The sequence below is a fragment of the Cynocephalus volans genome, chromosome 12, assembly GCF_027409185.1.
Source record: "Cynocephalus volans isolate mCynVol1 chromosome 12, mCynVol1.pri, whole genome shotgun sequence".
Classification (NCBI taxonomy): domain Eukaryota; kingdom Metazoa; phylum Chordata; class Mammalia; order Dermoptera; family Cynocephalidae; genus Cynocephalus; species Cynocephalus volans.
Window position 1 is genome coordinate 22,880,786 of NC_084471.1, and position 16,343 is coordinate 22,897,128.

At 40.8% G+C, this 16,343-nt stretch overlaps 1 protein-coding gene across 1 annotated transcript in view; it reads right to left on the reverse strand.

Annotated features, from left to right (window-relative positions):
- Nucleotides 1-2,145: 2,145 nt before the first annotated feature.
- The window catches only part of ANO4 (anoctamin 4), a 196,115-nt gene continuing 181,917 nt past the window's right edge, over nt 2,146-16,343 (reverse strand). The window contains exons 24-26 of the mRNA XM_063115638.1: nt 8,408-8,527; nt 4,035-4,140; nt 2,146-2,337 (exon numbers count right to left, since the gene is read on the reverse strand). Coding sequence (XP_062971708.1) covers nt 2,146-2,337; nt 4,035-4,140; nt 8,408-8,527 — 418 coding nt within the window. The remainder of the gene's footprint in view (nt 2,338-4,034; nt 4,141-8,407; nt 8,528-16,343) is intronic.

Below are 16,343 nucleotides of genomic sequence, written 5' to 3' on the forward strand. Positions count from 1 at the left end.
CATGACGGCTTAACATGAATGCAATGGTTTGTACTTACCACACATCAAAGGCATTCAAAGAATTTATAACCCCAAACTGAGCCAGGTCTGGTATAAACATTATCATGCCTGCTTTGCAGATGAATAGACTGAGTCAGAAAGGCATTCTGAAGCAAAGTGACATCCTGCCAACTGTTGGGGGAATAGAAACACTTAAAAACTATGCTTTCAAGCAAAAATGAGAAATGTCCTCTTTGAGAAGAAAGCAGCACATAGCGTTGAGGCCAGAAGAAACTCTGATCAGTTGCCGGCCCTAAAGCCCAGCATAGCCTGAGCTGTGGGTAATACCACCCTGCTGCACCTTGGTCCCTGGCCACTGAAGCTCTCAGGAGCAATTCGCTTTAGTAGTGTCTGCCTCTCACTCCACCTCACCCCAAGTCCCCAGATATAGTCAGCCGTTTCTCCTCCAAAGACTGACTAGAGCCAGAGAAGAGGAGATCAGAATGCATGTGGGGGATGGGGGCTTGCAGCATATTCCAGAATCCCAAAAAGGTAAAACTGGAAAGGCTCTTGAAGTATTGTTTAGCCCAAATTCTTTACATTTGTGAAAATAGAAATTGAATCCATGTGAATGCTGAGTCATTGAATCCATACAGACTGAGAATAGATGAGTCAGCTCTAGAATCCAGCAGACTATAAATACAATGCTTAATAGTAATACAAATCCCGTAAAGCATTCTTTAGCACTTTATTGCTTAATTAATGTCTCACATACATTTACTTGTGCTGCCTATTAATTCTGCCAAATAGGCAAGCTCACTAAATTTATTTACCCAGTCACATAGCAGATCTAGGAAATGGTAAAATTATTAAGTAGCAAAACATATCTTGCCTATAGTGCCAAGGCCCACTTTGGAATTAAGAGCAAGGCCAGCGTTCAACATCTATGTACCACTTTTATCCCTGTGGGTTTGGGGTCTAGGTTATTTCTCCAAGTCCACCCTCATATCCAACTCATAATAACCTTCTTCTGGACTCTTACCATGGATCTGGGTTGGTACAACTTTACTAACTTAACAACAAACATCTCTGCAGATATCTGATACATCTTAAGCTATAAGAAAAGTGAAAAACATACTTTTTCCTGTATACTTCATTTTTCTTTTGGAGGCCAAATTTTGAAAAATGTTTTCAAAGTTAGTTTTTCATCAAATGATGGAGAGAAAATTGAAAGGCAAGGAAAGAAAACAAAATTCTGTGATTAAATTAGACTCACAGAGTATCAGAATGAAGAGTTCATTTAAACATCTCATCGCTGTTGAAACTGAGGCCCAGAGAAGTTAAGTGACTTGTCTAAGGTCACACAGCTAGCAATTGACTTGTTAGAGAGAAGGTTTCAAAAGAACTTTCTGATGGGATGTGTGGGAACATTATGGAACTTTCTTTCAATGTATTCAGCATGAATCCATCAAACTTTTATTCATCAAATATGCATTTAATGGGTTCCACGTGCCTAACGCTGTGTCAGCTAGTTGGAAAAATAAAATTACAATCCATAGAGATTTTCCTAAAGATGCTTACAATGGTGTTGGAGAAGCCTGATAACTATTAGAAAATCATAAATTAACAATACAAATCAGTATATTTCAATACATGTGGTACTGGCAGCAATAACCAGAGAAGTTTAGAAGGAGTAAGTCTCAACAGGCTGATGAGTCTGGCAAAACCTTCTTAGAGGGTATGTGTGACAGGAATCAGCCTGGGAGGAAACCATGACTGGGTGATATAGGGAAGGTCACATTGGGTGAGATGAAAGGCTGACTTCAACCGGAAAGAAAGGCATGTTTTCCTGGGGATATTAAAGAGAACAGCAGCTGGAGTAGAAGGGAGATTTGGAAGGCTTATTTCAGGGAACACCTATGCCAGCTCATGAAGATCTTGTCTGCCAGGCCTGAGTCTGGCAAGGAGGCAGAGTTGCAGGAGGTGTGTGGGAGGAAGGATCAAGTTAAACTTGCAATTATTAAAGTTAAGACACAAGCCGATTTCGGAAGCTTCTATGCTGCTTCATTGTCTGCAGCAATGACTAGCTTTGTTTCGGGGAGTGGAAAGGACCCCTCCCAGCCTGCAGTGGTTTCAGACCACGAGCAGCGGTTTCTCACCCACCTGTCACGGCCACTCGTTGTGATGTGCTTTTCCATTTTTCTTCCTCTCCTTTCGTTCCTTCTGGAGACGCTCCAGTTCTGCTTCATACATCATCTCCTGAATCAAGTACTTCTCTCTTCTCATTCGATCCCTTAGATCTTTTGGGAGGTCTGGGATCAGATATGAAATGAGGTGCTTTATACAAAACACGAGGTGCTACAACACAGAGAACACGACAGAGTGAGTTCGAGAGTCCATCTTTAGCTCGAATGAGCTCTGGGAGTTGGCTCAAGAAGGATGTGGAGCCTCTGGGGTGTATGGAAAGTGGGATGAGGCCAGGCGGGGCGTGCGTGATGAAAGATCAAAGGTGAGCACTGAACTGAGTCTGGTGGCATCGCCTGGGGAGGAGTCAGGGAGGAAGGTGGGGGAAGGAACGGTCAGAGAATTCGGAGGCGAACCAGAAGAACATACACCGTGGAATCAGAAATCCCAGGTGTGAATTCCAGCTTGGTAGGTTTTATTACCTAAGTAAGGGCTGTCTGTCTACCTGAGGATGAGTCACTCAACTTCTCTGAGCCTCAATTAGCTCATCTATAAAATGGGTTTATTGTGAAAATTATTTAAAAATGATTAAAAAATGCTTTGTAGATTGCCAAATGCTTTGCAAATGTTGATTGTAAGAATTATCAATCGGCCTAGGGAAGTGATCACTTTAGGAAGAAACTTTTTTCTTTTTGGTAAACCTCCACAAATTCTTTACCTGAGATACTAATAGCTGGAACTGTAGAATCACTGTCACCTCTGTCTATCTATATCATGGTGACCAATAAAGTATCAGGTGACAATTCAAAAGGCCCTTATAATTCTAAGTATTAAACAGATTAAATCATGTTCAAATGATACTGCTAAATATTCATTTTATTTAAAACCTGATAAATTTAGTAATGCATGAATGGCATATAATTCTGTCAATTAATAGGCATTTTTGCATATTTCTAGTATTTAAAAATAGTTAATACCAGTATATTGAAAGGAAATGGAAAGTTCTACTTGAAAAGTCAAATAATAACTTAATGCAACTCCTTTTTGTTTCATCTGAAAAAATTTAGTAGGTTAAAAATATCTTGGAGGGACTGAGCCATTGATAAGCTAATTTCCAGGGAAGAGCAGCTTAATATAGTCTTCTCTTGGTCCCCTGGAGTGAAGGAAGAAGCCGCAATGGAATAGTCTCAAAGAGGTACAGAAAACCTCTGGTCCAAGAGGCAACTTTGGCTTGCATTAATCTTGCTCCAATATATGTGACAAGAGAAGAAATTTCCATTTATGACTAGAGTTACAGAAATGCAAACTATTTTTATCTTAATATTCTTAAAGTCTAAAAGAAAATAGCCAATATATTTTTATTGACACATAATATAGAAAATTGCTAGGTAGATTTCATTTCATAAGCCCATTTTGAGTGTTAGAGAATAAATCTCATTTGTGTGATTGAATATAAGTAATGTCACGATGATCTACAATCAGAGGTACCACTTGTAATTCCCAGTCTAATGTCTTCCACACTATGGTCCTTGGACACCTGCACCAGAATCATCCTGTAGTGTTTGTGAAAAGCAAATAGCAGACATGGGAGTGGGGATGGAAACACTGCATTTTCCCTAAAGTTTAAGAACTATGGTCCTAGAATATTAAATTTAGTCCATTAACAACCAACAAGGAACTTTCACATATTTCTTGGAAAATTCAAATGCTTCAATTAAGGAAAAGAAAAAGATAAAAGAGAGGTTACCTAATATGACTATACTATTTGTGGAAGTAGATAACCACAAAGTCTCCATCACTTACATTTATTCATTACTCCTACCGACTTCATTATGTACAAGGAAATAAAGGAACTGATGGAGAAAGCCTACCTCAAACACGATGATAAAAGCCAGCCGAGCTGCTAGGACGTGCCAGAACTGCAGTGTGTAGCCATAGGGCACCACTGAGTGTGGAGGTTCCCGGTAGTCCCGGTATCTGTAAAGACCCAGGAGAATGTTGCATTCTAAGTTATCATTTTTCTGACTTCCAAATCTCTTCCATTTCCACTACATAGTTCTCATTCATGGGAGAAAAATTTTAAAAGTTTCTCTATACTAGATATCTGTTGTTTTGCTTGTCCATCATTTTTTTCTTCTCAAAAAAGAATCTCTCTTCTCCTTTGGGGAATCATCTGTATGGGTTGGACAGGCCTTGTCCCCTCCCTTGCTCGAAAGATGAGCCGAAAGGTGAGCCAGCCCCGATCAGTGGACATCTGCTAGAGCTATCACTTAGTGACTTATCACTGAGCCCACAGAAGGTAAAGCCTGGAACTGCTGGTGGCTATCACAAGCTGTACAGAGAGAGTGAGCCTGCTTGAGAATGAAGTCAACAGAACCGAGCAAGGCCAGCAGAGAGGCAGTGTCCTGCTGATACTCTTGAGGCTTGGGATCCAGCCATCACTGAAGTTCATACCACCCCTTGACTCTTCCAGTTATGTGAACCAGTAACTTTCTTTTTATGTCAGTTTACACTGGATTTCTGCCACTTGCCATTGAGAAATTCTTCCTCATGTGTCCTCCAGCTATAAATTTTGAGTCAGCATCGAATTCCACAAATTTGTTGAGGGCCTCTTAGGGACCAGGCACTATCCGAGGAACTTGCATCCATGTGACTCCGTTTTATCCTTACCATTACCGTTACTGTTAGCACAGGTGGGAAAACTGAACAGTGAGTCACTCAGTGTCACATAGTTTGCATGTGTTTTGAACCCAGTGTTCTTTTCATTAGCACTAGAAATGTGGAAAGATCTAGAAATGCTGGTTATTCTAAAAGTTCTGCTGCATAAATGTACCAAATTCCCTGGTCTGAATAAAAATTATGATTATTCAGGTTCTCATATAAGACTAATTTGCATATGAGGAGACAGGATAATTTCCTATACAGAGTATCTTTGAAATGAATCAAAAACTAGAAAAATATGAGCTGTCACCATTCTGATCATCATCACAATCATCATCTTAATTATTATCAGTGTTTATGGGTATGTGGCAATAATGTATCATGATTATTTTGTCATTAAAGTGATATTTATAATAATTACTCGGTGTTGAAATTAAGAATGAATCTGTTAGTGCCTTCGAACTGCTGGCTCTCTCTATGATGATGAGGATAAGGTAATCATGTAAAACCACTGTTCTTTCTAACATTTGTTCATATGACCTGTTCCCGTCACAGGACCAATAACTATGCAGAAAATATTAGGAAGAAGAATATTATTCAGGACTAAAATTTTGCATGGACTATTCTAACCTACATTTACTTTTTACAGAGTACAGCTAGTCAAGAACCAGGAACTGAATTTTTTGGCAATAAGGATAACAAATGTAATTCCTGGATTCATCTTTAGTTACCTATATTTCAGGTATAGTCCAAGTAAATACTCTAGAAGAAAAACAGCAGTATGCTTTTTATTGCACATATGTTGATTATTAGAGAAAGGAATAGTTCTAAAAGGAGGCACCTCTAATTCTGCCAAGAGTTATCTTCATTGGTTCCTTTTTATACAACAGTGTTCATTAAAGCAGGAAATTCTTTTCTGGACAGCAGCTTTCCCTGTTAATAACATGAGGATCTCTCCATCTCATCCTGCTTTAGAATGTTGGACCCTTATTCTTTTCTTCTATGAATTTGCAGGTAACTGTTGCCAGTGGATCTCTCAGTTCATGCTTTAGTCTACCCTGGTCCCACTGGTCTTTCCATTAGGCAGAGGTTTGGGAGAGGGCCATGCTCACATGTCCTTTGTGCCCTGTTTCTCTCCTCTTGATGTGGTGCTATTTATTTGCAAAATGACTGGCTGCCTGTTCTCTGGCACTTGTACAAAGAAAACACTTCCCTCTGCTGTTGTAGAAACAGCCATGAAGCCAAATTTTAAAGCTAATAAAATCAAAGTTTTTTTCCTCTAATCTTTTACTCTAGTACCTTCAGAGACACTAAGTAGTCCAGTGGTCTTAACGATTGGATGAAAATTTTTCAAGTGACTCAAAGCTATTTTCAGAAAATGAAACTTTTTATTTATTGGCTTCCATTTTACATGTGGCAAGGCAGGGTGTTCCTTCTTAGCTTAAGTTAGCACACTACCCAAAGCTGATTCTATTTCTCAAGAAATGGATGACTGGCCTGCAAACATTATTTTTCTAGCAACAGGTAGAGTTAATTTATTCCTGTTTTTAAACCGTAAAAATAAAACTACATGTACATTTGAAAGAATAAGTGAAGCTCATGTAGCCATGATCCAAGTTAAGATACAGAACATGGTCAATGGTTTAGAAAGTCCTTGCTGGCATTCCCAGCTGCCTCGAGAGGTAAGTGCTATTTTAATTTTTGTGACAACCGTGCTCTTGCTTTTCTTACCACCTATGCATGTTTTCCTAAATAAAATAGCTTTTAGTCTTTCTGTTTTGAACTCTATGCAACAGAATTATATTATACGCATTTTTCTGTGATTGCATCTTTATTGTGCAAGATATTTTTGGGTTCTCAATTCTATTCCATTTTCTATTTATCTGTTCCTGTGACACCACCACACTGATTAATTACTATAATTTTATACTATATCTTAAGGTAAATCTCCCACCTTGCTATTCTTCAAAAGTGTCTATTCTCCATCTTTTGCATTTCCATATAATATTATTTTGGCCCTGGGGTGCACACAATTGTCCAAACCATAACTCTTAATTTTCATAACTAATCTTATTAGTCCATTCATGGTCCTCTTTTATGTAATTTTTATGTTTATTTATTTAATAATATATTGAACTGTCGTAAATCCACCACAAAGCCCAAGAAGTAAAACATCACCAGGAATTTACATCTGCCTCTGTGCCCCTCCTTCATCTCATTCCTCTGCTTTCTCTATCCTGAATTTCATTTTTATCACTTACATGTAATTATATATACGTCTAGATATTATACCGTTTAGTTTTGTTTTTGAACTTATGGAATGGATACTACATTGTATGTAGTCTTCTGAGGATTGCTTATTTTTACTATCATGTTGCTTAGATCCATTCATGGCACTGCATGTAGCTAATGTACTTTCATCACTGTATGACAGACTCTGGTATAAATATATTAGAGTTGTCTCATGTAGTATTTGTTTAGATTTAGTCATGGGCTGGTCATTTCCATATTTTCTTTCAGCCTCCCTAACTGTGGATGGCCTTGAACAGCAAAGCTCAGGTCCCCTCCTTGGGTAAAAGTTGGCTGCAATGTTCTGTGTACCACTCTGGGTTCCGCCTTCATTTAGTTTTGGCTTTAGAATACCAGATTTTCTTCCCAGGTCATCGATGCATTTGAGAAGGTGTTTTGAAAGTTTTATCCACATGTGTAGATGTCTTTAGCCTGAGAGCTGATCCAGGTGTTTCACCTGCTATATGACTGAAAATAGAAGTCCTATATATCTGTTTATACCACAGAATGTCATGATGGGAAATCCACAAAATTCTTTTAACATCAAAGTATTAAGAGCAAAGATGCCACTTGAACCTAATTTCAACAGTTGCACACAAGTAATCTCATTGAGCTTTTGGTGAATGGTTTTATCATCTGTCAGATGGGATAATACTGCCTATCTTAAAAGGTTGATATGACTATTAAATGAAGTAACAGTTCCTGGCACGTAGTAGGTGCTCAATAAATTCTCCTCCATGTATTATTGTATAGATAAATATCAAGAGGCACAGCTGAATTAATTTCCTCTTAGAAGGAGAGAGTGCATGTGCTGCAGAGGCTACAGTGGTGAAACCTGAAGCAAGGTGGGCCTCTTTGCTCATATATCTGAGTTGTTGACCATTTGGATATGTGATGTTATACAGCATGGAAAGCTTTGAACAAATGCAAGTGCCTCAACTGCTGTCACTCAAACCACCTGGGGACTGTTTGTCCCCAAATCCCTGGATCGGGCGTATAACCCTTGACCACTATATTTTTAGCTTTTGCTTTTAAACCAGCAGTTCTCACCTTTTCACCTGGCATTCTCTAACCAGACTGATGTCTAAGTTCCACCTCCTGAGATTCTGTTTTAATTGGTTTGGGTTGCAGCCTGGGTAAGAGAAGGTTTTAAACTTCCCCAGGTGATTTTAATGCACAGTTAAGGTTGACAACCACTGCTTTAAATCCACTCAGCCAGAAGGGGCTGTCAGAGCAAAACCTCCCCGTGGCAGAGCCCGCCCAGCTCCAACAGAGCTGAGAGTGCCACACTCACCTGCAGTACTTGAGAGGAGTTCCCGAGAACTCACTGCCGTCAGACTCAGGCTCAGATCGGTTCTCAAAGTCAGAAATTCTAAACACAGACAAGCTGGCATTCACATAGCCAACCATGCACCTATAAGAAAAAATAAATTATATAATTAGAACACTGATAGCCTTCTCTGCATCCAATTCACTAAGTCCCCGCAGCTTGAAGTGCCTTTAGCTGGCCTTGCCTTGTCACAAGCACTCGAGTGGGGATACACTGAAAAGTCCTGGGCATGGTGAATCAGAAACAAGTCATTTCTTTTGTTCTAGTACTTTTTGTGCAGAATCATCATACAGAACATCAGCACCTCCATCAGTGCTTCAGTGAAATAGGTAAAAGACAGCATCGCATGACCAAATTATATGTAAGTTACAGCTCCTTTCACTGACACACAAATACATTCTTTCATTAATGAATATGTATATATGTTTTCTCTCAAAATGCCCCAAATACAATTGCTGTGAATATGCTCCCCCTCCCCAACTCATACCCGATGCTCCAGTCATGCTAGACTATATCCCCTGAATGCATCATAAGCTTTCATGTCTCTGCTCACGTTGTCTTTATAAAATTTTTATTGGAACATATTGATTGTATATATTGATAGGGTACAGAGTTTATATGTCAATACATGTATACAATGTATGTTGATCTGTTCAGGGTAATTAGCCTATTCATCATTGCAAAACTTAATTATTTCTTTGTGATGTGCACATTTGATCTCCTTTCTTCTAGTCATTTGGTTATGTGCAGTAAAACATTATTATAGATTTATGGGCTGACTGTACATCGGTAGGACTTATTTTTCCTATCGTGCTGTACTTCTGGGTCCATTAACCAGCCTTTCACTATCCCTCCTCCCCTTTCCCCATTCCTTCCTCTAGTAACCATAGTTCTCTCTCCTTTTAATAGCTCAGCTTATTTTTATTATTAATTTATTTTTGTTTGCTAGCTTATTTTGTTTTGTTATCTGTTTTTAGTTCCCACATATAGGTGAGAACATGCTGAATTTATCTTTCTGTGCCTGGCTTATTTCACTTAACATGATGTTCTATAAGTTCATCCATGTTGCTGCGAATGGCAGTATCCTTCTTATTATGGCAGAGGAGTATTCCATTGTGTATATATACCACATTTTCTTTATCTAATCATCTGTCAATGGTCATTTAAGTTGGTTCCATATCTTGGCTATTGTGAACAGAGCTGCAATAAACATGGGAGTGCAGGTGTCCCTTCGACATGATGCTTTTCTGTTGTAATTCTCCACCTCTTCCTCTGCAAGTGAAAATGGTACTTTTTCTTTCAATGGCCAACTGAGATGCCACCCCTTCTGGGAAGACTTCCTAATCTTCCCCGTCAGGAAGACTCACTCCTTTCCCTCTCTCTGCAGCGCCACTGTAGTTAGTTCACAATTACCGTACACCTTGTACTAGAGTTGGCTGTATACATGTATGTATTCTCCTTTGGACTGTAATTTCTTTGGAGAGCAGAGCAGGTGTCTTAGGTATTTTTGTACCCTAGAACCTAGGACAGCCTCATGTAATGTAGAAATCCAGTTAAAATTGAATTTAATTTGATTGGAGGGTGATAGAGTTTGGATGTGATGCCCCCACCAAAACTCATGTGGAAATCTAATTCCCAGTGTGACAGTGTTGGGAGCTGTTTGAGTCATGGGGGCTCTCAAGAATGGATTAGTGCTTTCCCTGGGGGTGGGGGTAGTGAGTGAGTTCTTATTTTATTAGTTCCCACAAGAGTTGGTTGTTTAAAAGACCCTGGCACCTCCCCTCTCTCTCTCTCTTGCTTCCTCTCACCAAGTAATCTGCTTGTACCCACCGGCTGCCCTGCCACTTTCTTCCATGAGTAGAAGCAGCCTGAGGGCCTGTGCCAGATGCAGCCATCCCAGAATCATATGCCAAATAAACCCTTGTTCTTTATAAATTACCCAGCCTCAGGTATTCTGTTATAGCAACACAAAATGGACTATTACAGAGGGAAATTAAAGTACCAGAGATTCTATCAGTCATTATAGATTGAATAGGTAGATAAAATCAATAATTCTATCAATTATCCTCTCAACAATTCCATTCAAGAAATAGCACTTTTAAAACTACTACTGTTACCAATATCTCTTATACATATGTCTTTAGATAGCATTTTAGGTGCTGAACATTGTGGTGAACACATCCATTTACTGAAATGAGAATGTTTAAAACTTTGCATGCAATTAGCACTCTGAGATGCATCTTTCAAACATTTTTCTTTAAACAGTGTTGCATATGCAGAACATTGTCTTGGGAATGGACCAGGAACAAAACTATTGCCTGGACTCCCCAGGGATAATAAGCTTCTTGAGGACATGACTTTCATTCTGTACTAGGAGGCTAAAACACTAAAAGCTTGGGCTTTGGGGTCAAATTTTAGCTCTGCTGTTTTCTAGCTATGTAATCTTGGCCAGTTATGCAACTTCTTTAAGTTACAAAAGTGTCCACCTCATAGGGATATTGTGAGGATTAAATTAAATGATACATGTATAGCATGTGATATGGAGCATAGCCTATAGCAAGATAAATGTGAGTGGTGACTATTCATTACATTTATTTCTTGCACCTAGCAAGAGGTCAATAAATAATTATTGATTGAATGAATAAATCATGGTCTTCAGGTTCTCTTCATTAACATCTCTGGCATACTTATCTCAGGCCGCTGAATGCTGAGCCAAAATGATGACATGAACATAGTTCTGAGAGCACATGGGTTCTGTGTGCCATCTCCCTCAAGACAAATCACTGGTTTTATCATGGCCTTGAAAAAAAAATGAACAAAGGCTGGAGGACCCATCTGTCAACTCACTCACTGGTGACAAAAATGGGCAGCGTGTGGGTAACAGTCCACCTGGCAGCTGGCCTCTCCTAGCACTCCTTGAAGGGGTAATTTGGAATGATATCTCCCTCATCTATGAACTGTCTAGAACTTGGCATGAAAACAAATTAGCACTTGATTATGAGCTTTCACTGAGAAGGAGCCAGTTTTAGCCGTCTTCTCAGGACTTGAGCAGTGGGAAGGAAGAGGTACAGAAACCAAGCCCAACATTGAAATGGAATATTTGTGACCCCTCCTGCAAGGCTGGCCAGTACGGGAATTCTAACCCTTGACCTTGGTAATATGACGCTCTAACCAGCTGAGCTAACTGGCTGGCTAGACTCTTATCTGCACTCTCATCTCCCAAGGCAGCCCTGCGGCTTTTTTGAGATTAATCTGCTGTCCATTGGCTGCTCTGTTCAAAAACTCCATTGAGAAAATGTAAACTCAAATAAAACACCTGTCTCATGAAAAACAGGCCCCCTCCCTTTCCCCCAAAATAAAGACGATACATCTTTGAACCTATTTATTAAGCATATTCATGTAATGCCAGTCATAAACCCAAGTTGAAAATAGGTTTTTAACGTGTGCTTACTCCTTCCATGTGCAAAGCATTAAATGTGGACCTAGTACACAAGTACATAGTTATCAGCTGTGTAAGTCTTCTTCTTTCCATATCATTTCCCTAATCAGGAAGAGGAAGTGCTGCTAATACTGAACTGTCTAGGCATTTCACTAATTCTTTTCACTGCAGTAGAGTCATAGCTATTGTCAACATCAAATAGTTGAGGTTGTCATCAACTCAGGGAAATGAGATTTCCCGCACTTTACTGTAAAGTTCAGCCAGTGGCATCCATGTGTCAACTCACTGACCGACTGTTACAGCAGGAAGGCCACAGACAGCAGCAGATCCCATGTCTGCCTCTCGGGTTGCCGGCAGGAGCTCTATATACACTCACTGTGACCCACTGTGAGCTCCTAGTGAGACAGAGGGAAGATGAGGCAACAGTGATGATCAGGGCGAAGTGACAGGTACCAGGGAAAAAGTATCAGACAAAGGAAAGGTTTCCTGTGAATATAAAGTTATAAAGTCAATTTGCTTAAAGTGCTCATAGATGGCCTCTGAAGGCATTTCCAAGAAAGGAGATTCAGAAAATGTCTTATGTAAGGGTAGTGTTGTTTGGATCAAGATTCATACACACCTCTTCCAAGTAACTTCTGAGAAAAGCACAATCTTTAAATGTGAGAATTCTGCTTTTAAAACCATCCATAACTTATCGTTTTCAATCCTTTAAGACCCAAGAAAGGGATGAACCAGCAATCGTTATCATCGGTTTTAAGGGGAAGAACAGAATCAGAGGTTGACTTTTGAGTTTGTGGATTTCAGAACAAACTCACTGCAGTATGTCTTTGAACTATGCTACCAAATTTGTCTTTGAGGTTTTAGACATTGTGACACAAATAGCATGAGAATAGGAATCAAAGGGTGAAAAAGCTAGGGGAAATAAAATGGGATTTATGCATTTAAAGTCAAATATATTTTACAGATAAGGCTGCTCAGGCTAATGAGATGAGGACAGAAGAAAGTGAACCTCTGACTTGTTGCAATAAAAATGTCAGATATTATGAACAAGATAAGACCTCTGCACACTAAGTTTTATCTTTTAAAATACAACTTTGCAATTTTTTTTTACAACTTTGGTGTTGACCTATTTAATTGATTTAGAGTTTGTATAAATATATTATTTATTGTTCATTAAATATTTGTAGCTATTTCTGTGAAAATTTGAACACGGGGCCCTTGATTGAGCCTCTTTCTCTGGGAAAATAGCCTTGATTTATATCACTAACCAAGAGCATCTTTTTAGGTATGAGGATATTTCAGAATGTTCATGGAAAATTAGAATTGAAAGATAATACAAATCTTTCCATGAACTTTTGGAAGTACCCTCATATATACCTCATGATGATTCTAAGGCCATCATCTATCCTTATAGAATGCTCCAAAATTCTAGCCATGTCTACCTGATAACAAAGTAATGACTTCGTTACATTCAGTGGGGGCAAAAAATCAAAGTGATTATTTGTGCTGTCTAGAAACAAATTTAGTTTGATTGAAATTTTAACTCTGATTGAGAGAACTATTTTATAGTATGTATCTTCAAGTTTACTACCTAATCTTTGTCTCCTGATGCCTGCCCAGAGTTCTCTAAGCTCTTTTCTAAAGAACTCACATGGTAAAGATACTCTGAAAGAGGAGGTGACCTCATTTGCAAACAATGAACAATCTGTGGTCCAGGAATCAGCCCAGCTAGGCTACAGCTGAAGAGAAGGAACTTCTCAAGGGGAAAGATGAAAACACTTGAAAAATTCTTGTGTACCCAATGTATGAAGAACATTGCCTCAAACATGGTATTTCTTTCATTTTCAGATCTGGCTGAAAATGAGAATGTTTTCCCCACCATGCTACTGAAGACTTGTTCACTGAGCATCCATGCCAGTAGACTGTGTTTGGAATGCACAAATGTGAAAGATGCAGTCCTCGTTCAAAAGGAATTTACAATCTAGCTGGGATATGGTAGCCATATAGCAACCTAGTATAACAGGCAGACTGAAATGTGCTGTTATAGGGATGGGGCAAGTTAACCAAATGACCCAGGATTTATGAGTGAAATTCTCATTCATGGTGAAGCCAGGGCAAGCTGAAAGAACAGTAAGAAGGATGCTGTTGGTAAAATAGAATAGTTTAATTAGAGTCCCTTGCCTCTGGTCTGGTTGGGGGTGGTGCAGCACATCCTTTGTCAATAAGTTGTGTGTGGATGGAGTTAGTGCACCTGCGCAGCACCGCAACTTGGCTGGCATCTAGTGCCTCGGGCATCTGCCCATGCAGCCATGCTCTCAGAACTATGGCTCCAAGGACCTTTTGGCTTGTTACCTAGCTCATAGACCTGCATGTGAAGGGTTTGTGACCCAGTCTGGAATGGGCTTGAGGGGTCTGTGAGCTCCAGACCCAGCCCTAGCATGACAATTGGCATAGTTGACAGGATTACAGGCAGGTAAAAGAGCACTACAATGGTGTAGTCTGTGACAGGATTCTGAGCAGGTACAGGAGCTGAAAGCCCTTGGAAGAAGGAGGAAATGTGGCTACTTTTGAATATGCTCTCTCCTATGGCCACCTTCCTGTTGACCAGGATCTGGTTGCTGCACACTGTACTGCAAGGTAGCATAGACCAGGCACAGTGGCAGAAAACCCCTTGGGGAGGGGAGGAAATGTGGCTATCCTTGAGCATGTGGTACCCAGTGGCCACTTTTCTGCTGACCAGAACCTGGCTCCTGCTCACTATGCTCCAAACTGATTGAGATTTGCAGCAGAAAGCAGAGTTGTTGGAAGCACTGATAAATGTCCTGGAGGATGATGTGAGTGAGTGACTGGCCACTCCTGCCTCTCACACCAGGGAAGACGATGAACCCAGTGGTGAGTTGGGGGAAACTGTGTGTCTCCAGGCACAACCTGTTGTGCATCAGAAAATGAAGGATGAGCAGCCTATGGGACCAGGCGGACAACCAGTGGGCGATCCACAGGTGACCCAGTTTTCACCACCTATGCCCGATATACCCAGGCTGAACTGGTTGACTTGGAGAGACAGTAAAGCAGGGAGAGCCCCTGACTGCTGCAGCTATGAGACCTAGGGGTGGATGGTGTAACATGCTCTAGAGACGATATAGTAAACATATGTTGTGTTTGTCTGAAGGCAAATGGCTCACAGGGTGCCACTTAAACCCAATGGCTGGCCAGGTGCCATATAAACCTGAGAAAGCAGATGGCTCAATGGGTGCCATATAAACCTGAAAAAAGAGTGACTGAGTGAATGCAGTTGTTCGAACTGTGGGCAAATGCTGCAGAACTGCCCGAAATTGTGAGTGAATAGCCGGTGTAAGCCGAGCTGATTCAAGTAATTCAGGCACTGGGGATGCGGCAGCTAGATGCTAATAGCCAAGACAATGAAAAGGCCCCGAGGGCGTTTCAGAAGTTTGGAAGAGCGCCCCACTCATCACAGACCCTGAGGCCTAGGAGAACTGAGTTTCTCCGGAAGACAGACCTGGGGCACTGCTTCCCTCGGCAAACTGCTCCCTGCATCCCAGCCACTCTGGCTGGAGCAATCCTGCCTCAGCACCTCCAAAGAGCAAAAGCTGAAAACCTTGGTGGCATTCACATTGTGTTAAGTTTGCAGGCCAGCAATATGTGAGAGCAGTGGAGGTGTGGCAGCGTCCACCTAGATTTCGGAAGATGTATGAAAAGGCCGGGGACTCAGGCGGAGACCTGCTGCAGGGGTGGAGCTGCTGTGGAGGTCATCTATGGAGCAATGTGGAGCAGAAAAGCGGGGTCACAGCCCCCACAGAGAACCCCCACTGAGGAAATGTTTAGTGGAGCCAGGATGGCGGGACTGCCACCAGGAGCCCGAACTGTGGGGCTGCTGGCAATGTGCAGCACCAGCTTGGAAAAGATGCAGGCACCAGGGCAGCTCAATGGGCTGCACTTGGCAGAGCTGTAGGAGCAAGGTTGCCCAATGCTTTAGGGGTCCAGGTTCCCAAGTGTGCTTAAGGTTTGCCCTGTTTGGGTTTTGGATTTGTTTGGGCCTGTTTTTCCTTTCTATTCTTCCCTTTTGGAATGGGAATGTGTACCCAATGTCTGTCCCACTGTATCTTGGAAGTAGATAAACTTGTTTTGACTCTTCACAGGTTCATGGCTGAAAGGAGTTTTGCCTTTAGTCTCCCATGAGACTTTGGACTTTTGAGTTGGTGCTGCAATAAGCTAAAGACTTTTGGGACTGGGATGGAATGTGTAATATGTAAACGTAAGGGTCATTTATACTTGCTAAGGGAACATCACAGAAGATTCTGAACACGTAGATTGTATGGTGAGGGACCCTGAAGGGGTGGATTGTTGGGAAAATAGAATAGTTTAATCAGGGCCCCTCGTCTCGGGTATGGTTAGGGGTGGTGCGGTGCATTCTTTGTAAATAAGTTGTGTGTGGGTGGAGTT